Below are 26,844 nucleotides of genomic sequence, written 5' to 3'. Positions count from 1 at the left end.
TTTTAAATTATACAACATAACCTATGTTAAACTGCTGGTTTAACTGCACAGTGAAGCAGCATGCAAGGCAAACCGCCTCACCGCTGCTGTATAACCTCTCCAGGTTTGAAGTGATTAGCAAGAGAGATGGTCCACTGGTCTTCAACTCCCCGGGTAAACTCACGGATAAATCTGCAAAGTTAAAACAGTTATTGAATTATTGTTTTGATATTTATCACAGTAAGCTAATATTTTTGCAATATGGGCTTTTAAAATAATATTTTTGCAATCATATTCAGTGAAGAAAAAACCCAAGTATATAACAAGCACTATCATTAACTTAAATAAAAACTCTAGTAAATGGTTTAATCAAATGAAATGTAGCAAATCCAATTTTTACTAATTTACCATTTGTGTACAGCCAACATTCAATACAATGTGATGCTACACAGTACAATACACCCTTGATCAAACACATCTTGGTGAACTGGAACCCTTGGTAGACTGGTAAGAATTTGCTAATGATCCCACTGTGATTGTGGCATGACATTTCACTACTCAAAGATTTTCACCCATTTTATTTTTATATTTACCTACATGTGGCTAGAAAGATGAGTACAAGCAAAAATAGTCAGGCTAAATAAGATGGAGGCTCGAGGTATCTTAACATGGAGAACAAGTGAGAACAAGGTTGGGGAGTGAGACAACTTTCAGGAGGGAAGGGAACTATCAAGAGACTGCACCAAGCCATTACAACTATATATCACTTGGAAGGAATCAGGATAAGGATTTGGGATGGGACTGGGGAAAGGAACGGTAGCCAACCTTAATACCTGATTAAAGTCAGGTATTGAGCATTGACCTGCATTGAGCGTGACTGTTGCAAGGAGCTACAGTCTTGCTCTGTTTATTTATATCTATTTAATCTATTTTTATCACAAGAATGATTAATAAACACAAAAAATCAAATCATGGAAAGTTTAATGAAGGTACAGCATTAAGTGGTTCATGCAGCAGCATAATGCGAGAGTGCCTGTCAGCAGAGAGAAAATCAAGGGAGCAATAGAGACATTGCATTACAACTTGGAGATTGGGGATTTTAACCCTTCCACAACACGAATCATTTATATACAGTATAAGCTTTTGGTCTAACTGTCTGCACTGCACTGATCATATACATATACTGTATATGTTTTAATATACCTTTTAAGATTTAAAAGTCCTGCACATACACAGGGCTCACATTTGCTTCCTCAGGCCTCCAGTAACAATTCCCCATTTTGGAGGAGAGAAAAAAAAAAAAAAAAAAGTCCCTCACGTTCATTCTAGGGTCTTAGTAAAAAAAAATGAGGACCATATCTGACAATATCACCATTAAGAGTCTGAGCATACAGGGCAGCCATACCAGGAGACATTGAACTTCTAACAGCAGCAAATGAGTGATTACTATGTATAATTTCAGGTAAACTATGTGCAATGTACAATTTTAAAATTTAGGCTTTATATATATATATATATATATATATATATATATATATATATATATATATATATATATATATATATATATATATATATATATATATATATATATATATATATATATACACATACAGTATATTAGTATACAAAAAATACACGCTGTCCGTATACAGTGGGGCCTCGATTAATGAATTTAATCCCTTCCGGCACCGAGCTCATCATGTGAACTGTTTTGGTTAGTAAATATTATTTAGTCATACATAAAATACCCTATACAGTATAATAAAAGCCGGTGGCTGAGCAGACACACAGGATCACTGGACGCGTGATCCTGTGGTCCCGGGTTCGATCCCGGGCAACGGCGAGAAATAATGGGCAGAGTTTCTTTCACCTTGATACAATACTCCTGTTACCTAGCAGTAAATAGGTACCTGGGAGTTAGTCAACTGTCATGGGCTGCTTCCTGGGGGTGGAGGCCTGGTCGAGGACTGGGACGCGGGGACACTAAGCCCCGAAAACATCTCAAGATAACACGAAATGCTCGTTTTTCAAAACGAATTTCCCCATTTAAAATAATAGAAATAAAATTAATCCGTTCCACCCCCAAAAACATCAATATGACATTTTATAATGTAAACACAGTATAATACTGTACATGTATAATATTGTAATATAAATGTTTTGTTTTACTATTTTCAATTGTACCTGTACTTTTTACCTTATGAAGTCATTGCTGGCTCGAGGGAGATGATGGGGAGGTGGGAAGGAGGAGAGGGGTTATGGTGTGGAAGAGAATCCACCTCTGAGTCAGTCGGGCTCTCTCTTCTTGGAAAATTCACCCCACTGGGACTGGGTTGTGGTTCTCTGTCACTTGCTCGTCTCTTCTCTACCTTTCCAAAGAATGGTATCTATTGACAATTGCTTTTGTCTTCATTTTAGGATGTCCTTAAAATGAGACAGCAAATTGTCATTAAACATGTTCACACACCGTGTTTTCACTGCTTTATCAGGGTGATGTTTTTCCAAGAATGCGGTCACCTTTTCAAACATTCCCAACACTTCCCTGATCTCACTGGAAGAGGCAACACTTGAAGGCGCTTGCTTGCGCCTCACTTGAAGGCGCTTGCTTGCGCCTCACTTGAAGGCGCTTGCTTGCGCCTCACTTGAAGGCGCTTGCTTGCGCCTCACTTGAAGGCGCTTGCTTGCGCCTCACTTGAAGGCGCTTGCTTGCGCCTCACTTGAAGGCGCTTGCTTGCGCCTCACTTGAAGGCGCCTAGCTTGCCTGTGACGCCTCACTTGTTAAAGGCGCTTGCTTGTGCCTCACTTGTTGAAGGCGCTTGGCTTGCCTGTGAAGCCTCACTTGTTTAAGGCATTTGGCTTGCCTGTGATGCCTCACTTGTTGAAGGCGCTTGCTTGCACCTCACTTGTTGAAGGCGCTTGCTTGCGCCTCACTTGTTGAAGGCATTTGGCTTGCCTGTGATGCCTCACTGGTTGAGATGTATAACACGTAACTTGTCTTTAATTGCTAGGATAACCTTCTTCCTCTTAACACCTCCAGAACGATTGATGCTGCTACCAGACATAGTCTTGGCCAAAAATGTTCAAAGTTACTATGAAAATAAAAAAGTTATTTAAAACAATATTTCACTAATGACACAGCATTGTGGTATAACACGAGGGACGGGAGCCCATGGGTTGACCAGTGTTGGATGGGTCCACTTGGGGCAGCTATAGCATGTTACGTAGGCCGCCAGGAGGAAAAAAAAAAAAACAATACAGAGCACCACTTGGTTTCCGAACCCCTTGGGGACGAGACCCGTCGGTTAACATGTAAGTTCGTATACGAGAAATGGAGGAAAAAATAAAAAAATAATTTGAAAAAAATCTAGGGGAAAAAATCGAGAGGTTCATAGCGTAAATGCGTGACCTTATTTTGTTTGTACTCACCAATAATTGAAGTCCTGATCCGCTTATGTTGATGATCGATGTTGATGAAGCATAGTTATTTACATGGAAGAGGTGGTGGTGGATGTTGATGGTGTTGGATTGACTGAAGTTGTTGGGTTGACTGGGTCAACATGCGATGAGTCAGGTGCTGGTGATGCAATGCGAGCTTTCTTGGAAGCCATTGCAAAAGACTCTGTAATTGACATTTGTTTCATTCCCTTGGCTCTTGTTTTTAAAAATTTCATATACAAATTGTACTGAGTCATCATGTCCTTAGTTTCAAACTCGCTGTAACTCGTGTCCATAAATGCCAGAATGTATTCAAAATTTTGCTGAACTTTTTCCATATCACATTTTTCCTTTAACGTTTCTTCATCCTCTTCCTCTTCCTCTCCATCTTCTTCATTGCACTCGTCTGGCTTTTTTGCTCTACATACTAATTCTATAATTTCATCATTAGTCATGTTTCGATGGTTTGGGGCTTCTTCATCAAAATCTATCCATCTATGTCATCTTCGATTGTTTCAGTCACCAGTTCTGCTCTAATCTCAGGGGACTTAATCCCCTTGACATAGGCTAGGAGTTCCTCTCTTAATTTTTTCTTCTCGCTAACTTTCTTCACCGCAAATCCTTCAAAATCTGCCTCGTCATCTTCCTCAGGAAACAGACTTGATGCGGGCCAAAGTTTTTTCCAACCATTTCTTAGTGTTGTCTGCTTTACCTCATCCCACGCACTAGCAATAGTCCAGATAGCTGACTTTATTGCGAAGACTTTATAAAAGTCCTTAAGTGTTCCAAGCTGATTGTTAAGACGTCTGGCAAACATCCTCTTGTAGTGGTGTTTAAGGTTCTTAATTATTCCTTGATCCATGGGTTGGATCACTAAGGTTGTATTGGGTGGCAAGAACGTTCCAATAATATTGCCATTTATAAGCTCATCACCTCGTGGATGCGTTGAACTGTTATCTAGCAGCAGCACAACTTTGCTGTTTTGCGGGAGACCAACACTTTTCAGGTGCTCCTTCACCTCGGGTACAAAGTTCTTATTAAACCACTCGACAAATATTACTCGAGACATCCACGCACTTGGCTGGTCCTTATAAATCACAGGGAGGCACCTGGCTGACTTTAAAGCCCCGGGGTTTTTACTAATTCCAATCACAAGTAACTTTAATTTGTGCGTGCCAGCTGCATTTGCACAGCACAACAAAGAAATTCTCTGTTTGTTCTGTTTATAACCACCTGAAGGATCGTCCTCACCACTATGAGCCATCGTTTCTGTTGGAAGCATACGCCAGTACAAACCTGTCTCATCAGCATTATAAATTTGCTCTGGAGATAAATTTTGTTCCTGCACCATCTCCGCAAATTTACTCACATACTCATCAGCACCAACAATATCAGCAGATTGTCTTTCACCATGCACTTTAATAAACCTAATGCCATGACGGGTTTTAAAACTTCTGAGCCAACCATCACTGTATACACACTTTTGAGTAATTTTCATTGCTTGGTGAAATTCACGCGCCTTTTCCACGAGGAGCCAGCCTGCCACTGGCTTCTTCGTCACTTCACGTCTCTGTTTGTACCACTCCCACACTGCGTTATCAACACTCTCCACTTTTGCTTTACTTACTACCTTTCTATTTCGTATTGCTTTATCACTTTCACTTCTAGAGAAATAGTAAAAAATGATAGGTTTAGCCTTAAGAAGATCAAAAACAGTACTTTTACTAATGCCATACTCAGCGCACACGACACTTCTCGGGACACCGCTTTCCACCTTCTTAATTATTTCAACTTTCTTTTCAAATGTCATCACTGACCTCTTTCTTTTACGTAACCCGCTTGTAGATGCTTTCACTGACACAATGCGTGCATTTGGAGCCGACATGGTGCACGGATGTTCCTTGATTGTGCTGATATGTAAAACAAAGTCACGGAATGAACACTCTAGTCTCGTGACAAATTCAAACAATGGGAACAATAGGCCGTGAGTCTGTGACGTCACAGGGTAGCAGGCGGCGCCCGACACGGTCAGTGAGCAAACTAAACCATCACCCACCCCCCACGGGCCGGCACGACACTTGGCTGACCGCTTCCTTACCCGAGCCTGCCTGCCTGCCTCCTTCCCAGCCAGCCTGCCTGCTTCCTTACCCGAGCCTGCCTGCCTGCCTCCTTCCCAGCCAGCCTGCCTGCCTCCTTACCCGAGCCTGCCTGCCTGCCTCCTTCCCTGCCTGCCTGCCTCCTTCCCAGCCTGCCTGCCTGCCTCCTTACCCGAGCCTGCCTCCTTCCCAGCCTGCCTGTGCCTGTCTGCCTGTGCCTGCCAGCTTGCCTTTCCCTCCCTAATTCTCACTACTTCCGTCCCTTCCTGCCTACCTCCTAGCATCTCTCCCTACCTCCCCCTCCCTCTTAGCATCTCTCCCTACCTCCTAACATCTCTCCCTACCTCCCCCTCCCTCTTAGCATCTCTCCCTACCTCCTAACATCTCTCCCTACCTCCCCCTCCCTCTTAGCATCTCTCCCTACCTCCTAACATCTCTCCCTACCTCCCCCTCCCTCTTAGCATTTCTCCCTACCTCCTAACATCTCTCCCTACCTCCCCCTCCCTCTTAGCATATCTCCCTACCTCCTAACATCTCTCCCTACCTCCCCCTCCCTCCTAGCATCTCTCTCTCCCTCCCTTTCTGACTAATTATCCCCCTCTCTCACTGATTCACCCCCCCTCTCATACTGCCTCCCACCTAAGCTCCATCGTCCATCCACCCACCAGTCAGCCATCAATGACGCAATGCGTCCATTTGGAGCCAACATGGTGCACAGATGTTTCTTGATTGTGCAGATATGTAAAACAAAAGCACAGAATGAACATTCCAGCCTTATGGCAATTCAAAATACTGTAATAGGAATAATAGGCCGTGAATCTGTGAAGTCACAGTGGGCACCCTGGACCATCTCCCACCCACCACCACAAGCCGGCGTGACGCTTGGTGGACCCTTCCTACCCGAACTTTGTTCGGGTAGCATGACTCCCCAACCCCAATCGGGAAACTGGAAGTTTCGGATAACTAAAGTTCGGAAACCAAGTGGTGCTCTGTATTTTTGAAGGAAACTTCAGCTTGTGCACATTGTTTTTAGGAAATTTATATATTTGTCATTGTCATTAAATAATTACTAGTATTTATTTCATTTGTTTTTGGCTATGATGAATTGTTCTAAAATTAATGGTAATTCCTGTACCCAGGTGGTCACTCCCAACGCTCCCCTTCCACCCTCCCGACACCACCCACCCACCTCACTCCCCCCTCCTTCACCATGCGTCTCGAGCCACAGGCAGACGGGATTAATACGGTACAGCCCGCCCCAAGGCTTTCATATCCAGACAATTCAATGATTATCCGGCTGACTGTCCGGATTGTGCAACATCGGCAGCAAGTTAACCGGCTCTGATTTTTTATCCGGCTAAACCAGCTTTTATCCGGCTCCCATGGCCATTTTGGCCGGATATTGAGAACTTTATCCGGTCACAATTTTGGCCGTATAAGGGCATTTTCCGGATGTTCGAATTCCGGATAATTGCATGGTTACAGTAATTATCTTTCTTAATCTTGACAACACTATCCTCAGCAAGTAGCTTCTTTGGCAACATCGTACATTACAAATTGTAGTCACAAAACCACAAAAAAACAAAGAAAAGCACAAATAAATGCAGAGGGATGCTTGTCAAGCATGATACAACAACACTGTTGTCGGAGGCGTCCGAGAATTTGCGAGAACCAGCGAGAACGCTAGGTAGCACCATGTGGTTTTCTCATTAATCGAGCGAAAGCTCGTCAGTCGAGACAAATTTTCGGCGAGTGGCTCACTCGTTACTTGAAATGCTCAGAGATACAGCCGCTCGTCACTCGAGATTCCACTGTATTTATAATCGTACAGTATATCCATACATACTAATACTAATATTTCCGAAATTATACAAAATAAACACCACCTTTGACACATCACTGCAACCTGTTAGCACAAAAAACTAAGTAAATAAGGTGAGAAACAATAAAAATAGATCAACAAAGTTATTCCCATGTTGCATCTCTCCTCATTTCTAATAAAAAAATGCAACTTCTCCAGGCCACTAGTTAAACTGCGAGACACTTTACTTTGGTTTTCATGCTTTCTGGATACTAATTAACAATGTAAAAAAAAAATAAATAAATGTCATACAAATTGTTTTTTGCTCACCACAGGACTGTCAGCATTTAACACTTTCGCGCAGTGGAATTTAAGTAGCGTTCTGGATGACTTCAATATTTTAAGATGCTTGCAATTAGTAGAAGGAAGCTCTCAATCAAGATATTTTAGTTTTCATGTTGACAGTGTGCAATAATTTAAAATATAATTACTAAAGAGCATTGCTGACCACATATTTAATTTGTCTCCAATATATAATGGCAATGAGACTGGTATAGTTTGGGGGGTTGCCATCGTAGACCCTGGCTAGTAGATTGGAGAATACATTACATGCCCAGGAGATTGAATGTGTTTCAGCTATGATTTGTGGCAATGCAGATGGCACAAAGTAAAGACAGAAATTATTGGTAAAGCTGCAATTTCAAGATCCTTAAAAACTGTTTTGGTAAGTAAATATTATTTAGTAATACATAAAATATCCTATACAGTATAATAAAAAAAAAAAAAAAAATTCGCACCTGTAATTGGCAATAGAGATGCGATCATAGTTATCATAGACACCTCGTAAATTACCAGGAGATTCCAAGGAAGCGGAACTATTTATGTGGTCCTGGAAATCCCTGAATACATGATAGCACATCGTAATCTCCACAAAAATACGCTCATGTGAAGTTCCTGAAATTATAAATTGCTTTTTAGCTATGAATACATCATACACTGAAATCTTGAACATTTTATTAGAAGTACATTAAACTATGAATAAAAAAGACAATGTAAAAAATTAAATAATACATCTTGTGTTAAAATTTAGTCATATTTACATCCATTCTAAATAATGTTTTCGTTTTCATTTTCATACAAAGTCAAAGACAGGAAACAAAATGGAAATGGCAAATAACCAGCGTTGAATGTAATGAAACGCCATTTTCTGGGCGAGTCCCGGAGGCTCCCTGGAGCTATCGGACTGATATATGCTATATTAGTCTGGGGCTTCAGTCACATTGAGTTCTGCCTATCAGCAACCACAAGCAGGGAGCAATGGCCTATGAAAACGCCATATCTTTGAGAGTACAGTACCACCTCCATTCAACGTACAATACGGGACCAACCCCAATACATTGGAGCGTTGGATGTATTGCAAGAGGTGACCTTCAAGAGGTGTTTGTGTCAGTGTCTTTTTTTTTCTTGTACACAATAAAAATGCATTATCATATTATAGTATACTGTACCTATATATTATTACCCTACTAAAAAATACTGTTACATTTGTTATTTACCTTATTGTTGGAGTTATGTCCAGTTTGAAGTCTCATAGAGTTGTGAATGTTCTACAGTAAACACATATTGTAGTGTATTATGCCGTTAGCACTGTGTTGATTAAGTAGTTCTGCTGTATATTGAGTACTACAATACAGTTTATGAAAACTATTGTACACTAAAATTACTGCAACTTTAGTTTTAACACTATGTACACACTTAAAACTCGTGCTGGGTACGGCTATGCTTGTGCTTGGTACGGCTGTTCTCGTGCTGGTTGATTTTTTGCTACTAGTTCTTGCGAAATATTGCTTCATTTTTGGCATTATTAAGGCATTATTAATAAACCCCTGAGACATTTTGTTGTATATCAATACAGCAGTAGTAAAAAAATTGTAAATTCCACGATTATTCTTCCACCGGCGGTTAAATACTGTACGTCAATCGCAGACAAAGCTAAGGACACTGGGTGCATACTGTACGAATGCAGACTAGGTCAATATGTACACCCTACAGTAGGCTGGTGTTTAAGCCAGATCCAGTAACAAATTTCTCTCAAATATTGGATTTACATAAAATTATATATTTTTGGGTTATATATTTAGTTTAGCAACATTATTACGATAATAAGAGCTATAAAAAAATACTTATTTTAGAACTGATTTATTAATTTTATTATTTCGAAGCCGTAGGTCACTGAACTGTGGTGATGAAATCGAACAAAACAAGCATGGTGTTGTGGTCAATTTCCAGTAACATATTTCTCTCAAATATTGGATATACAATGGGGCCTCAACTTACAATGCTAATCCGTTCCCAGAGACGGATCGTAAGTCGAAATATCGTAAGTCGAAGTGATTTTTCCCTTAAGAAATAAAGGGATTTGAATTAATCCGTTCCCCACCCTCCAAAATATTAACATACAAATACATTTTATACCGAATACAATATTTTTTCTAACTACAATACAGTACCTAAGTTTATCTTACCTTTATGGAGGGCTCTTGATGGCATATGGAAGATGGTAATGAGGGGGGGGGGGGGGGAGGAGAGTTGTTACTGTTTGGAAGAGAAGTTCCCTTCCATTATCACATCAGGCAGTGATGTTTTCTCTGGGGTACTCTCTCTCCTACGTTTTGCCTGAATACCACTAGGATCTGGTTGTGGTTCAGTGCTTGTTTGTCTCACTACAAATTTGTCAAGAGACATTTGTTTTTTCCTTCGTTTTAACATTTGTCTGTAATGATGCATCACTTTAGCACCCATAATGTCCTTTTTCTTAGCCAGTATGGTGGATATCGTTGACTGAGATTTGTTGTACTGCCTAGCCAGTCCAACAACCCGCACACCATCTTCATATTTACGAATGATCTCTTGTTTCTGCTCTATGGTCATCCTTACATGGGATCTCATATGTTAAGCCTTACTACTGACTTTCCTGGGATTCATGGCGTGATATATAATAATTAATTTTATGTTCAAAATGCAAAAAATCACCACAAAAGTGAAATTTCTTATAGGCGCAATCGTCACTAAGCGGGCAGCTGTAGTAAACTGAGGCAGGTCGGCCACGTGACCAGGAACCACGCACTCCGTCGACCCGAACGTGTACAGTACCAACAAATATCGTAAGTCGACGACACCATCGGATGTCGAGTCGCATTTTTCGATGAAATTTACATCGTAACTCGAAATTATCGTAAGTCGAGGTGCCACTGTACATCGAAATTATATATTTTTGGGTTATATATTTGGTTTAGCAACATTATTATGATAATAAGAGCTATAAAAATACTTATTTTAGAACTGATTATATTATTTTTATTTATATGTATATTTTATAACAGTATATTTTTAGTTTTATTTAGTTTAGTTTAATTAGGATAATAGTTATTAAAACACCAGTTTTAGAAATGATTTATTAATCCGAAACATTCAAAGTCTGAACTATGACAACACAGACAAAAGTGAGTGAAACCTCACTGTAATGTGAGGTTTACAGTACAGTATTCCCTTATCTGTCCACCCTCACTAATCTTGTTTCATCACAGAAAATGTATATAAGAAGATTTCAACACATTAACTAGCTATTCACGCTTCAGCTTTAAATTAATTTACAAAGATACGTGTGCTACAAATCAGTGAACAAAAATCACTGAAACTCAGTCATTCACTTGTGTGGACCACTCTGGCTGGTATTTGGTTAATATGCGTCATTTCTTGTGTGGACTATTCTGGCTGGTGTTTGGTTCATATGGTTCACTTGTTGTGTGGTCCACTTGTGTGATCCAACTTGTCTTATGAAAGGATTATTAATTGTAATCTGTGATAAAATGAGACAGTTTTCCACCACTGTGAACTCTGTCCCAACATCGTAAGCTTGTGGACCACTTTTGTGATCGAACTTGTCATATGAGTGAATTATTAATTGTAATCTGTGATAGAATGGGAAATTTTTCCACCAATCTGTGAACTCTGTCTCGACATCGTAAGCAAATCCGAACATCCCCCGCTTCGTCGAACCGGGTGAGTAAATCCGGCCTGAAAAGTGTGCAAACTAGCCAGAGATTCATTCGTTGAATCGGGGTACGTTGAATCGAGGTTGTACTGTATATTCATGTCTGCCATCGACCAGGGCAAAGCACCCAGAAAGGTAGGTGTCTCAGAACAAAATCCAACTGGTAGAAAATTGCAACCCAAGACCAAACAGAATGCAAGAACCCCCCCCCCCCCCTTCCCCCAAGACAAACAATGCAACAAGCAAATTGTCATCAAATGTGCTGCTCATTCGTGCCGCCCCAACTCCCCCCCACCAGCCCCGAACTTCCGTGAGGAGGAGCCGCCACTACAAGCCAGAGGACATGACCTGAAATGCCCATGAATCGTGGGACAAAGTGAGGGCAAACAGAGCCAGCCTCCCCCCCCCCTCCGAGAAGCCGACTTACGTGCAGAGTGTTGACCGCGCCAATCAGATGAAGACGGCTCCGGCGGAGGCACTGGCTCAGAAGCTGGCACCATGAGCCCCACCTTGCTCTGGCATGACCCTTCCATGAAGAGCAAGAACACCCACCCTGGATCACCAATAAATCAGAAAGAGGACTGCAACTGGCAGAAGCTGTCTGCAAAAACTGAGAAACAATCGTGTCCAAAAACAACAACAACGGACAGAAAGGAGATGAAAATTTAAGAGCCAGAGTCTAAACAGTCAAAAGAGAGCGAGGACAGCCTATCGACATGCAAGGCGAGAGGCAAAAAACAGAGACACCGCCTCCTGAAGGATCGGCTCAAACAGTTTAAGCAACACCGCCGACGCCCAAGCAGCCGAGGCTAATGCCCCAGATGACGGCCCGGCACTCAACACCTCCACATCCACCACAAGCCAGTCCAAAGAAAAACTCAAGAAAGGAAAAAAATGCAAGACCGAGACCAAATGCCTGCGAGTTCGAAGATCCTCTGCAACCAAGGCAGTCAAAAGGGAGGGACCTGAGCATGCAACTGGAGCAAGCCAACCTCATGAGGAAGCACAGGGGTGGAAAGGCATGCATCACAGTAGTAACCTCCCACCAACCTAGTACGCGAGTACGACAAAAACCATGCCATGCCCCAAAAGAAAAGAAAGAGCAGTCTGCCAGCCAGGAAGATGTCGGAACCTTATAATGCACCCAAAAAGGTGAAGAGGAACTGAACTCAAAAGAGACCAGGTCCATCACAGAGGCAAAGTCCAGGTCTCGCAGGAGGAACATACCAAGGGCCTTCCAAACCTCAGCAGGGAAAATCTGAGTGGTGAAAAACCTCTGGAAGGACGAATCCGAGGAACTCAAAGCCATCCCGGAAACAAACCCGTTTGGGGGGGGGGGGTGAGCCACACAAGCCGACAAAGAACCCGCAGGAACTCAATGGAACCTGGGGAGGGGGCCGAACTCAAATCAAACTCATACAGAGAAATTGGATACGAAAACCCCAAGCCCTGCAACAGCAAACCCAGCCCCAAGGACACCAAAGCCCAGACAGGATCGAACTGGGCCCCAAGAGCCCCAAGCCGACTTCCCCGCAGCCCCAGAAGCCTCAAACCCAGGCCCCAGGGCAGAGCCATCCTCCATGTCATCCATCCTGAAGGAAAAAGCAGAGTCCAAAGGAAAGGCAATAAAGAAGGGGGTCTGGAGGGGAAGACCCAGAAGCCTTGGTGGGAGGATCAGGCTCAAAAGCCTCCATCCCCGCATCGAATGGGGCAGCCTCCAGGGCCGCCTGAGTTTCATTTCCAACAAAACACTGCCCCAACCCCAAAACCCTCAGACATTTGGGAGCCAGCAGCAAGGGGGGGGGGGGGGGGTGAAGAGGTCGAGGAGCAGGGCGAACCACGCCAACAGGGGAAGGACTAAAGGACGAAGACGAAACCAAGGTTGAAGCGACTAATGCCTCAAAGTCCAGGTTCCTAAAACCAAAATGGGGTTTTGGTTTTAGGAGCATTCGAGTGGGCAACCAAAGAGCGTGTTGCAACGACAAAATCCTACCATACAACGCCACAGCTGCTTGACTCCTAATGACTTCCGAAGAAGAATGAGTAAACTGGAGAACGAGCTGGGAACAAGTCTCGCACGACTCCGGGTCGAAGGTGTCACCGACCCAACAAGCAGCATGACTGAGGCAAAATAGATGATCGTTACTCTAAGACAAGGGCAACAAACAATCTTCAAACTCGCATAAGGTGAGAGGGGACCCTGAAGATACAGTATATCCATAGTAACCTGAGTCAAGACGGGGGTTTCTAGGTCCTGCAGGGGGATGTGTCCCTACGGGAAGCCCCAGGCACTGGTGCTGCAAAGCCGGTTGATCCCCGTCAATTACCAGGCAAACTGACCCCCTGTGAAGAGTGCAACCTCAAGGGCTTAGAGGAGGACCACCTAAAGGAACCTAGGCATACCTAATCAGAAGCCAGGCAGACCTCCACCAGGCAGGAAATAACTTGAAAATAAATTAAAAGAAAAGCCCTGAAAGCACACCAATAACAGGAGGCCAGAGAGACAAGCACCATTAGGTATACAAGCTGCACAGCACCGTGCACCCCAACCAGTAACAAACACTTCCTATCTAGACCCACACAAAAGCACCAAGACCCCTCGCTGACCCCAAGGGCGCGGTCAATGTCAAGCAACAGCAACCCCTACGGAAGTGAGAACCCAAAAGCCCCAGGGAAGAGAACACCGAGACCCAAGGGAAGTATTCACAGGGCATCTAGGGAAGAGAACCCTAAGCGCATGCAGCCCGGATTACCGCATTTCCTGGATACTGCACCACCCACACAGCAGGCCCAGCCGCAAGGGCAAAATCCTGACAGGAGATTGAGGCCAGAGGGAACGTCAGCCCCAGTCGACGAACTGGTAGATGAGCAGCCAACTCGGGTGAGCGGTGCATCAGTTTGGTGACATTTTGCTTGTTGCATTGTTTTCTTGGGGGGAGTTCTTGGAGTCTGTTTGGTCTTGGGTTACAATTTTCTACCAGTTGGGGTTTGTTTTGGGATGCCGATCTTCCTGGGTGCCTTACCCCAGTCAATGGCAGACATGAATATATTCTCAAAGAGTGGAGTTTTCATAGGGCATTGCCGTAAAGCCACAACCAGACATAAAACATGATGCACCCCCTGCCTAACCAATCAAGCATTAACAACCCAAGGACCCCCTCCGGAAACCAGCCAGCTCAATTACCACACCCCCCCTCCCAGATTGAAGGAGAAGGCTGAAAACGAGCAAAACGACCCCTAGGACCAAAAGAGCTGAAACCCCTGCGCCTGAGAAGAACATGAAGCTCCCCCACCCGACCCTCAGACACTAAAACCAACAAGAACATAGTCCTGAGAAAACAATCCCAGACAGAAGAGGCCTCTACAAAACAAGGAAGAGAGAAACGAGAGCACCCGGTCTAAAGACCAAGAAGGCTCAGGCAGTGCAAAAGCAGGCTGGAGGTGAAAAACACATGAGAGAGCTCGTGGAATGGAGTGGAAGTGACAGCCAGCCTGAACGCAAGCTGGATCAGCTCCGCCAGCACTGCATCACAGGAAGCAATAGTATAGGATAGGATAGGTTGTTCCGGCAATATTTCTTATGCTCGCTGGGAGGATGTTGAACAACCGCGGATCTCTGATGTTTATACAGTGTTCTCTGATTGTGCCTATGACACCCCTGCTCTTCACTGGTTCTATTCTGCATTTTCTTCCATATCGTTCATTCAGTACGTTGTTATTTTACTGTGCAGATTTGGGACCTGGCCCTCCAGTATTTTCCATGTATATATTATTTGGTATCTCTCTCATCGCCTTTCTAGTGAGTACATTTGGAGAGCTTTGAGAAGATCCCAATAGTTTAGGTGCTTTATCGCGTCTAAGTATGCCGCATATGTTCTCTGTATTCCCTCTATTTCAGCAATTTCTCCTGCTCTGAAGGTGAAAGTGAGCACTGAGCAGTACTCAAGCCGGGACAGCACAAGTGATTTGAAGAGTACAACCATTGACTCTGGATTTTAAAGTTGCTTGGTTATGCTCCCTAAACGTTAGGTCGTCCAACATCGCCAGTCCTGAAAAAGCCAAGAAAGGACACAACAAACGAAACAGACAACAAAAAACCCTACAAAGGAAAGGAAATGGTTGAAAAACTGCCAAAAGACTTCATACTGTGAAGAAGTATGAAGTCTCTTCCTCTCCTTCCCTGAGAGGAAGACCACAGGTGGGACACCATCAATGAACCCACCTGATCATAATACAAATGGCAAACACTCGCGTCAAAAGCCCTAGAAACGAAAAGGGGAAGAGCAAGTGGAACCAGTGAGGCACCTCACTGGCCCAACCTGCTGAAAGGGGCAGAGCCGCGGAAAAACACCCAGGTTCGGACACTGTGCAAGCAGCATCTGAAACCAAGACTGGGCCGGCCACCATGGGGACAGGAGAACCACTCTCCCCAAAGGAATCGAGCCGAGCCACAACCTGAAGAAACAGCTGGACCGGGGAATGAAGGTACAGGAACCTCAACCAATCCTGCCAGGAAGTGAATGAACGCCATGGCCATGAACGCCACTACATATATTGGGAGGCGCCAGGACCAAGCCAATGTGAAGAGGTCCACCTCCCGGGCGCCCAAACATCTGACAATTCAAAGGAAAGAGGCGGCATCGAGCATCCACTCCATGGAAAGGGGAATGAAGCGAGACAGGCCGTCTGCCACGACGTTTGACACCCCTGAATGAGAAAGATGCGGAGAGCTAAACCCAGAGAACCCAGCAGAAGAGCCTCTTGAAGCAACCAGCCCCAAAGAGACATGGATCACAAAGACCCATCCCCCCAGGTGAGAAGGAACCACAGGGGAGCAGTCCGAAAGGAGCCGAATCACAGAGGCAACCGAATCCGCCGCAGTGCCTACCAGTCCCAAAAGCCCACACAGTGCTGTGAGCCCAATGCCCCTGGCCAGCCTGGCAAGCACTTGTCACAAAACCCCAGCCGAGAGATGAGGCATCCGTGAACACATCGAGCGAAGGAAGGGGAAGGTGCCGTGGAATCAAACCCCGAAGAGGAAGCGGAGATGCAAGGACTCTGGCTGCCGAATCCAGTGATCCCGAGAGTGGCAAAAGGGGCTGCCCTGATGATACCAGAATAGCCACCGAAGCCACACCCTGCCAAATGGGAAAACTCACAAGGCAAAGCCCAGGCTCCCGCACAGCTGCTCGAGCAACCATAGGGTCCCCCCTCAAAAACAGTAGACGATGGGACTGCAGCTGAAGCAAAGTCACAGGAGGGAGAGAATGGACACACTATGAGAATTCCACACGAGTCCCAGCCAAGTCCAAAACCCTGGGCAAAACTAAATGGGACTTCCTCCAATTCACCAGGAACCCGAACCCAGCAAGCTGGGAAAGAACCACTTCCCTGACAAGCAGACACGCAGACTGACTGGGAGCCCAAACCAACCAGTCGTCGAGGTAGGCCAGAACCTGAACACGGAGCAGATGAAGACGGGCCACAATGACCCTGGTGAAACACATGAATACACACGGTGCCAGGCAACGAAAGCGGAAACCCAGACGCCCAATCACAAAAAACCCAACCAACCCCTGAACCCCAGATGAATAGGAATGCACCAAGAAGCATCCCTGAGGTTCAGAGAAATCACCAAAGCACCCAGCTCGAGAAGAAGCCGAACCTGGTACAACAGACATCAGAAAGGAGGGGCAAGGAAGCAAACGGTTCAGACGTGTCAAGTCCAGAATGAACTGAACATCTGCACAGTCCCGTTGCAGAACCGGAAACAAGCAGAAACCGACTTGAGGAACAAAGTCGTTTCGACCATGCCCAAGCGAACCTACTCCAAGATAACCCAACAGAGACAAGGAAGAAGCCTGCCTTGCCAGCCCTGAACCCCCGAGAGGAGGAGCCTCTGCCCAACGCCACAAAAGGCTGGAAGAGACGACGCAAAAAACCCACAAATCGAGGGGACCAAGCATGGGCAAACAGAGCCAACCATTCCCCCATCGCCCCGCGAAAAAGCCGACGTGACCTCCGAGAAGCCCACTTCCAAACACAGTGACCACCGCACCTACTAGACAAACAAAGCCCCGAAGAACACACCGGCTCCAAACTGACACCCCAATGGCCCACCTCGACCTACCAAAACCCAACCCCTGGCACAACCACCCCAAGAGGAGCGAGAACCCCCCCCCCCCCCCCCCAAACACCAACAAATAAAAAATGGGACGGCAACTAGTAGAAGCCGCTGACAGAACCGAGTAACAGCCTTCCGGAATTAACAGGAAACAGAACGGAGATGAAGACTGCAAAGCCAGGGGCCCAAGCGAAATAGGAGAGAGCGAGGACGAGGCAAAACACTGAAACCGCCTCCTGGAGGATTAGCACAAACAGCTCCAGGAGTGCAGCCCACACTTCGCCAGCCGAAACCAGAACCCCGCCCGAAGGCCCACCACTCAACGCCTCAAATCCTCTGAAAGCCAGTCCGGCATCAGCCCGAGACAACCAAAGAATCGCAAGACCGAGGCCAATGACAGCAAGCTCGAAGTTCATCCGCCACTAAAGCTGCCGAAGGAGAAGGGATCTGAGCACGGAACTGCACTAGACCCACATCACAGGAAAGCACAGGGGCAAAGAGACACTCATTAAGGAACCCCAACAAGCCCACTCTGCAACATTTGCAGGAAGGGAGAGGGGGGGAAGGCTTGTTAGGGTTCCTCAATGAGTGCCTCTTACTCAAAAGGAGACGGCTCCAAAATAGAGGCGTACCCAGATCTCACAGGTGGGAGGCACCGAGGGCCTCCCGAACTTTCGCAGGGGAAATCAGAGAGGAAGGAAACCTCAGGAAGGACGAATCCAAGGAACTCAAACCACCCAGAAACGAACTAGTTTGCGAAAGGGGAAACCGCACCCAGCTCAAATTCATACAGAGACAGAGGATAGGAAAACTCCACGAGAAAAACAGAAATCCATGGACTGATGACACCAAAGTAATATGGCACATGTCAATTTGGATAGCTTCAGGGAGCTGACAGGGCTTCCCACAGAAAACCTATCATTGCATACCTCAAACTTTATGTACTGTACTACACACCAATTACTTATTTCCTACAATAAATGTAAACTCTTTCTCTAATATTCATACTTTGACCTCCCTCATGCTCCCATTCATACATACTGTATATTAGACCAATGTGACATAACGTGTACTTAAATATTAAAACGCAAATTGAAAACTTGCTTCAACAAATTTTACATGGTAAAGGTCATATTTTCTCCATTTCTGTAACTAACCTTCATTAGTGAAAATAATTCCAATTTGGTAAGGGAACGAAAAAAATATGTCTTCAGCCACAATAGCAAGGTCCAATCTTTGCTTCATAGAGAAACGAGCAAAGTTTTTCTTCATTTCTTCAATAGTTGGCTTTGTTATAAGCTCATTAAGAGCCTCAAAGTTGCCTTTCGACAACTCCTGAGACACATACACTAGAGCCTGTAAAGATAATACAATGATACACAATACATTACAGCACTATTCATACAGGTAATGCAATTTTCACTAGGCTGTGCAAAGTTGTCTGCAAGTAAACAAATGCATGTGCTGATCTCAACATGTAAAATATGTCTTTCAGTAATATTAATGGCCTTGTATCTTTGAAATTGCTGTCATGTTTCATTTGAGTACTGTACCTTTAATCATACAAGCCTGAAGCAAGTTTGCCTTAAGGGTGATGGTGCACTGAAACTTCCTCAAACACACTCAGTTTTTTTGTGAATAATATCTTCATGGTAAATGCTTTAACTTTTCCTAATGGATCAACATCATACCATGAAGAGAAAAAAAAAATTACAATTTCAAATTAGTGATAAAAATATTAAAATGTAACCAAATGTTATTTTATTCATTATGGTCTCAGAATGACATATAACTTTCATGTTCCTTGTTGAAAAATATTGTTTGAGAGTATAGTTTACTGTAAAACATTTTTCCAATGTGACCATCCAAATATGTGCAAAATTTAGACACAAAAAATTTATAACTCCAAACATTATGGCTCTATGACTAAATGACAACAAGGAAACCTTAGAACTAAGACCTTCGCACAAAATATGTAAAAATTTTGAGAATCGGTCATATACTGAATTTTTTTAATGTCTCAAAAGTTGAAATTCCTGTCTTAAGAGATAATTGAAGTTGAAGTTATCAACTGAATATGGTAGTACAGTGTAGTCATTAATGAATTTTGTAGTACTGTATGTTTTAATAAACATTACTTAGCATTCGTACTCAAATGTGAAAGTTGTAGGTCAATATGTGTTGAAATGAAGTCAAGAAAAAATAGCCCCCCAAAAAAAAACAAAATATAGGGAAACGTTAGGGATAACCTTGAGGTTACCTTGAGATGGTTTCGGGTTTAGCGTCCCCGCGGCCCGGTCCTTCTCGTTGCTGGACTGGTCAACCAGGCTGTTGGACGCAACTGCTGGCAGCCTGACATATGAGTCACAGCCTGGTTGATCAGTAACAAACATATATTGCAGTAACTTTATTGCCCATATATAAGTGATAAGGTCCTCATCTGCTCCTCATTCATCAATACAACCTAAATAAACAAAGAATAGAGTTTTAAATCTGTAAATATCTAGGCCAAAAAAAAAAATAAAAGTCACTGCAGTACTTCTGCCACCTGTGGCTGATTAGCATGTTGACAAATTTCATTCCAACTTCACATGCTTAGTGCCGGATATGCATTTTCCACACTGTAGAAGTCATAACAGAATTCACATAGAAACAAAGGAGAGAAAAAAAAAAGTTGTCAACTTTTTGTACAAAGCGACACAAGAAATATTGCCATTGGGCAATGTATTTATATGATAATAAAATACAGAATAACAACATACTGTACTAACTCATTATTATGTGTAAATCTGGCCCTCCAGGTGGCACCAGTTGCATATCAACTTTGTAAACCCTCCTTATTACTAGTTTTCTTCTTTGTGTGTCAGACAGGTGCTTGCATTTCTTTATCCCTGACTGCCAGTAAATTGGCGGTGTTATCGTTACTATCAGTACCGGTTGCCGCCCAGCACGTATGCATTTATTTTTAATAAATTCGTAACAAACTTATTTCTTAACCCTTGTGTGGCTCTGGGCTATTTAGCATTTGTCACCCACAGGCACATACCAAAAATTATTTTTTCTTCTAAACCTGTTAATTTGTGTTCTCTGATCATAGGAAAAATAATAAAAAAATCATAAGTGGCATATATTGCCCGCTATAGGGAAGGGAAGTTTGGCAAAAAACAGGTGCTGACTCAGCGTGCGTTCCAGACGGTCTGTTGCTCGCCAGCTGTCAGGCAGGAGTGGCCACAAAGAGATAATTACCTAATTATTTCAATGTCTCTGATTGATTTTTCATATTTTTTTGCTGTAATATTATTCAATAGTGTATAGTGTGATATATTTATATAATAAAATAAGTGAATCATTGCTGTACTCAAAAATATGGTGTGCATACTGTTTATTCAATTATTATGCTCATCAAGCAGTGAACAAATACTTTGTTGGTTATTACACTAAATACACAGGTTATATATAAGTAGTTGCAGGTTTTGTTCACCATAACGAACCACTACGTTGCTATTACGAGTCAAAAAGCAACGAGGAGTGACCGCCACACACCAGCCAGCCACTCACTCCCTCAACACCTCACTCGCCCACATTCTCCTCCCACCATACTGTTTTTGCTTTTATTCACTATATACAGACGTTATATATAAGTATCTACATTCGTGTTTACCATAACGAACCACTAAGTTGGCATGCTGAGTGGCAGTGGCAGCCAGTGGCAGCCCGCCACTGGCTGCTACTTCCTCCCTCCCTCAACTCACCTGACTCACCCACATTCTCCTCCCACAATACTGTTTTTACTTTTATTCACTATATACAGACGTTATATACAAGTATCTACATGTTTTGTTTACCACAACTGTACAACTAAGTTGATATAGTTAGTTCAGGCACTAAGAGACGTCGCTACACACAGGTGGCGGCTGTTTCCCTCACACATTCAAGATCAGACGCACTAAAATTTCACCCCCCAACAATACTGTTTGTGGTGTTATCCTATATACAGACGTTATATATAAGTATCTACATGTTTTGTTCGCCATAACTGTTCAACTAAGCCGGTAAAATGCCCAAACAGCATAGTGGCCACCCCTACCAACATGACAAATAATGCAGATGTTGCCACACCCATCACCAAAATAGCTTCTTCCCCACACTCCTTTTGCTGTTATTACACTGAATATACACGTTATATGTAAGTATCTACATTCGTGTTTACCATAATGAACCACTAGGTTGGTATGCTGAGTGGCAGTGGCAGCCAGTGGCAGCCCGCCACTGACTGCCAATCCCTCCCTCCCTCACCTCACCTGACTCGCCTCCATTCTCCTCCCACCATACTGTTTTTGCTTTTATATACAGACGTTATATATAAGTATCTGCATATTTTGTTTACCATAGCGAACAACTAAGCTGATACAGTGAGTTCAGACAGTAAAAGGTGGTCACACAGAGTCAGCACACAATGCAACCTCCCTCCCCACAAGATTACTCCTCCCACTACAGTGCTAATTATCACAACAATCTTGCTATTATCAGAATCCTGGTCCTTTTTATCACAGTCAGGGGTCTTCTGTAATAATATCATTGCTAAATAATAGCATGAACATGTATATTATGGCATTTTTAGGCGATGCTGTGGTCACAAGCTGAACAGCAGTGCTGTGAGCTCATGCTGCATGCATCAGGCTTGGTAGCTCACTCAATACTGAGGCCCCTCACACCCGGGAATTTGGCCCACAATTTAAAAAAAAAATGGCGTCTGTTTACAAAAGCCCTGATGTAGGTGTGGTGAACCCTGTGTATCCGCAAGCCGTTTAAATCTTGCATAGTACTCCAATACATCATATGATGTGGAGTGCAAGTTACTGCAAATCACTGAACACATCATATGATGTGTTGCGCACTTAAAGGGTTAACATATTGGGATGAAATTTTCATGACGCCGATGCCAAATAATGGGAAATTTATTTAGAATTTCTCCACTATATTTCATATTTGGAAAATCTCCTGTCATCAGGCTCCTTAACCTTTCTACCAGTACTTTTTACAGCAGCTCTCATTCCAGTGTAATATTTTTTACAAAATTAAAAAAACATAAATTTTTATGATTTTGAAGAAAATGATAAGAGTTTGACCAAAATTGGCCAAATATTCTAGGTGCTACAGTTTTGGCCATGGTATGCCGAGAAGAGGAAATGTTAAATATTAGATTAAAAAATATATGCTGTATATACAGTATACCGATATTTATGCAGTACAATATATATATAAAAGTAACTTACTTTACTTACAGGTAAGATGCAGTTATCAAGTGAACAGCACCTTCAGTGACCTGAAAATTTTCTTATTGGGAGTGAATGCCTGGCATTACACTTCTATGATAATTTAAGGTGCATTGTACATAGAGTAGAAGTGTAGTGAGAGTCTGAAGATGCTCGCTTTAACCACTTAAGTGGAAGTTAAGTGGTTAACAAATGTGCTTACAACCAATTGAACCCAAATTTGATTCAAGGGGTGAAGAAAGACACTTGGGGATGTTTCTGATATCTGTGTGCACCTAGCAATAAACAGGTACAGGTACCTGGAAACAAGTCAACTGTTGTGAGTTGCATTCTGGAAAAGTAAGGTGCTGGGTGAGGAGGGACCTTGATAAGCCTAACAGGTTTCTTGTTCCTGGTATCCCTGGCAATGCTAAATCTTATTTTCCAAATGTTTTTTTATGTGCACTTGACTCTGGATACAGTAAAGTAACTGCCATGTCCAAGCTATTCATAAGTCATTATGCATTGAAACTGCCTACTTTATGTATGGCATTAGCTAAAATTTCACGAGTCACACAGCACACTGACAGTAGTATACCGAAGCCATGTTTGCCTGCCACTGAACATTTAGCAGTTTCTTGTATTCAGCCAATCAAAGTGTAGTGCCTGAGGATGTGAAATCTCTGTGCAAGGCCCTACCCAACACAGGACATCACAGTTCAAATCAAATTCTCAGAAATACAGACCTTGGAGAACTATGTTCAAGACACCACTACTCAACAATAGTAAGGCTACTCAACCATATATGCAAATCAAAACAAGAAGGCTTACCAGTTTTGACCAAAACCACCAACCCAAGAGCAAGCTCAAAAAAATTGATATTAACAATAATCAGAACAGTATTACTTATATAGCACTGTAATAAACAACCATACTACTAATAATTGAGTACCACACTGGTATAGTACACTGTACTGTATTTATAATTCAGTACCATAATACTGTACTTATAAAGTACAGCAAAGCACTATTCATAATACAGTACAGTACTACTGGAAGCCTTTCTCCAACATATCTGCATCTGGTATGTACCGTAATTTTCTTTTGTTTTACCCCATTTCATGAAACGAGTATAAAGCACAATAATGTACTGGCAATTTAATCAGACTCACCTGAATAGCTCCAGCTTTAAATGAAGATAAAGAAAATTCTTGATCTAGGTAGCGATGGATAATAAGGTTAGCAAATATAAAGTTTCTAAATATGTGCCAAAGACTGGGCCATATGATCCAAGGAAAATCCATGAGCTCTGGTGAACGTTTCTGGGGCTGTTGCTTGTCACCTTGTCTCTCAACACTCTGGCCATCTCTTCCTGATCTAGAAAAAACACATTGGCAAAAAGCAAATAGAATTAGAAATGTCAAAAGTAAATGTTGATGCCCAAACAATTTTAATAATACTCATTTCCTAAATTTATGAGCTTTCATCCAAATATAATACCCAGTACAGTATAATGTTACAAGAAATGACAAAAAATAGGTAAACTACAGTACAGTAGTTATATTTCTGTCGCTAAGTAAGAAATGTGATATTTTCACATTTTATGTCTCCTACATAGGCCTAAAATGGGTAATGTAATACAGAAACAAAGAGTAGTTAAATGTTATAAGGCAAAGCTAACAAAATAAATATACTGTAATGCAAAACATTGTCTATATTAATATGCATATTAAAATCTGAAGCAAACTGGCTGTTGATATCCAACTAAAGATGTGTGCTTTCATATACAGTATGAAAAGTGCATGTCGACATTTATATTTATATTCATGGGGAGGAAAGGTATCAGGCCAGAGATGACAGGGAAACTGCATTGGTTAAAAATGGCTAGATATTACAAAAATGACAGCCATCTATTTCCCTCTCTTACACATACACACGACACAGCATCACAGAAATGCACCTTCCCAAACCTGCCACGCTCCAACAAGTCATCCATAGCTTTATTCCAACTCTTTGTTACACTAAGTGTACAACAGACCCTCCCAAATATGAATTGCCATACAATATAGCAAGCATTTCTAAATTATGAACCAAAACTGCCTACCAGACTGCATCTCCAAAATTTGGATTAATCTGAAAAGTATAAAATTACAGTATGTGGTAGCCAAAGACCTACTGTGGGGGCACACGTGACTGTAATATACTATGAATGAAAACTAACATATACAATATACACTATTTCATAAATAAGTAAATTACTATCAATACTCTATACAATGTAATCCTGCTTGTACAGAACTTGGAGCACCAGAGAGCCAGATGTAATGGAAGTCTATTCCATTATACAAAAAAAGGTGAACTTCTACTGTATAATTAATCTGAACAAATATTAAAGTACAGTATCAACACAATTGACCAAGTTAGCATTTCTATTACCTGGTTAAATTTGAATGTTATTCAGATATTGGCATTTCCACTAAATCATAAAAAACAATAGTAAAATCTGCCTTCATGACACTCATTGCCATTACCGTTCCCATGCCATTCTCAGTGAAAAATCAGTATTTCCACCATGACATGGGCCAAATTATTCACCCTTAAATCTAAACTCACCTATAATATCGATGTTGATAATAATTCACAGTAGTTCTTGGTAAAGCACTTTGTTGCTGTAATATCTCTTGTGAGGAACATACAGCTAAACTACACACAGGATGGCTACTGTAAAATGCTGCACATGCACTCTGTCTTGTTATTGCAGACTTCCTGATATGGCAACTTGATTTTATATCATTTACACTGGTGAACCATCTTGATGAATCCTTGCATGCAATTATATTGGATAATCTCCTGGTTATATGATATAATCGAGTCGTGGAATACATCATCATCTTTTTGGTGATGTGTAATTTGAGTGAGGGTTTTTCTCCTGATGCACGTGTGGTGTTTTAGGGCGATGCGTCACTTGACAAGTTAGGTAGATGTGAGCACTTTGAAGGCCTTAGCCAGATATTGTAATGGCACCAGTTGATCACATCTGTTGCTTTTGTACATTTATATTTTGTATTGGTGGGCAGTCGAGAGTACTTTCAATCATCTGTGCTGTTTAGCTGTGGCCCATCATTTTGGGAGTTGCTGTTGTTGGGACTTAAGGACTATGACAGATGAAGTTTATATCGAGCCTTGTCACCCAATTTTCTGAATAGAACTGTTAATGGAGTATAACTACAACTGTCAAAGGAAATCAATGTTAATCAGCCAAAAACGTGAGCCTTGCTGCTAAGACAATACTGTGTGTCAATACTGTACTGCATGCGAAAGCCTAGCAGCTAAAAATCTATGCCCAACAGCAAATATCGAACACCTTGTGGTAAAGCCAGTGCTAGATCTACACTGTCCAAAGATCAAACTAGAAAAAAATTATAATCTATTAGTACGTGATAAATTGAACTGATTTGAATTAAATGTACAAAACGTTGTTCCGCGCAAGTGGTCGAATAAGGATGCCTGACAAATCTTACAGGTTGTCGGACGAACTTTGAAAGATTGCAAATGTTTAGCAACTACAGTACCTCCCTAACTTGTTACTTTATGCTAGTGATACATTTCCTCCTCCAAGCACTGGATGCAGGTCACATCGTACACAAGACGCAACGATGAGAATTAGATGAATACGGAGTTGGCTTGGTTGTCGAAAGCACTAGAGGAGGAAATATACGCTTGTCTTTTGTATACGTGCAGTATGTATATGCAGTATGTATACGTGCAGTATGTATGTTATCTCCTCCCGATGACTGCACGAGTCCGTCTCCAAAGCGTCGAATGTATGGTTGTTGTTGGTTGAGGGGCGACGACAATCGAGGGATCGAATACGCCAGGCTGCCCGATACCGGGAAATAATGCAGAGGGGTGGGATCCCTACAGCCTCTTCAGGCCACGGACGTGACGAATGCAGCGGAAAATATTGGGAAGGATGTCATAACGGACGTCTTCGTCTCTGGCACCTGCCGGGTCAAGGAGAACGGGACCAGCAGTATACGTGAGCAGGACCCCACGCGAGACACCGGCGGCCGGCTAGTAACAATGTTTTGTTTCTT

At 42.6% G+C, this 26,844-nt stretch overlaps 1 protein-coding gene across 2 annotated transcripts; it reads right to left on the bottom strand.

The window, feature by feature from the left end:
- LOC123752176 (m-AAA protease-interacting protein 1, mitochondrial) lies at positions 1-26,844 on the bottom strand. 2 transcript variants are annotated; one of them, XM_045734240.2, is made up of 5 exons: positions 25,361-26,844; positions 23,920-24,124; positions 18,650-18,848; positions 8,167-8,268; positions 1-171 (listed from the first exon to the last, which is right to left on the bottom strand). In XM_045734240.2, the coding sequence occupies exons 1-5, from the start codon at positions 25,636-25,638 to the stop codon at positions 8-10; spliced, it is 948 nt and encodes a 315-aa protein (XP_045590196.2). In that variant the 5' UTR covers positions 25,639-26,844; the 3' UTR covers positions 1-7. The 2 variants fall into 2 exon arrangements, with proteins under 2 accessions (XP_045590196.2, XP_045590197.2); XM_045734241.2 differs by having other exon boundaries at positions 8,112-8,268; positions 25,361-26,842.

The sequence above is a fragment of the Procambarus clarkii genome, chromosome 44 (genome assembly GCF_040958095.1).
Source record: "Procambarus clarkii isolate CNS0578487 chromosome 44, FALCON_Pclarkii_2.0, whole genome shotgun sequence".
Classification (NCBI taxonomy): domain Eukaryota; kingdom Metazoa; phylum Arthropoda; class Malacostraca; order Decapoda; family Cambaridae; genus Procambarus; species Procambarus clarkii.
This window is presented reverse-complemented; position numbering and strand designations above follow the sequence as displayed.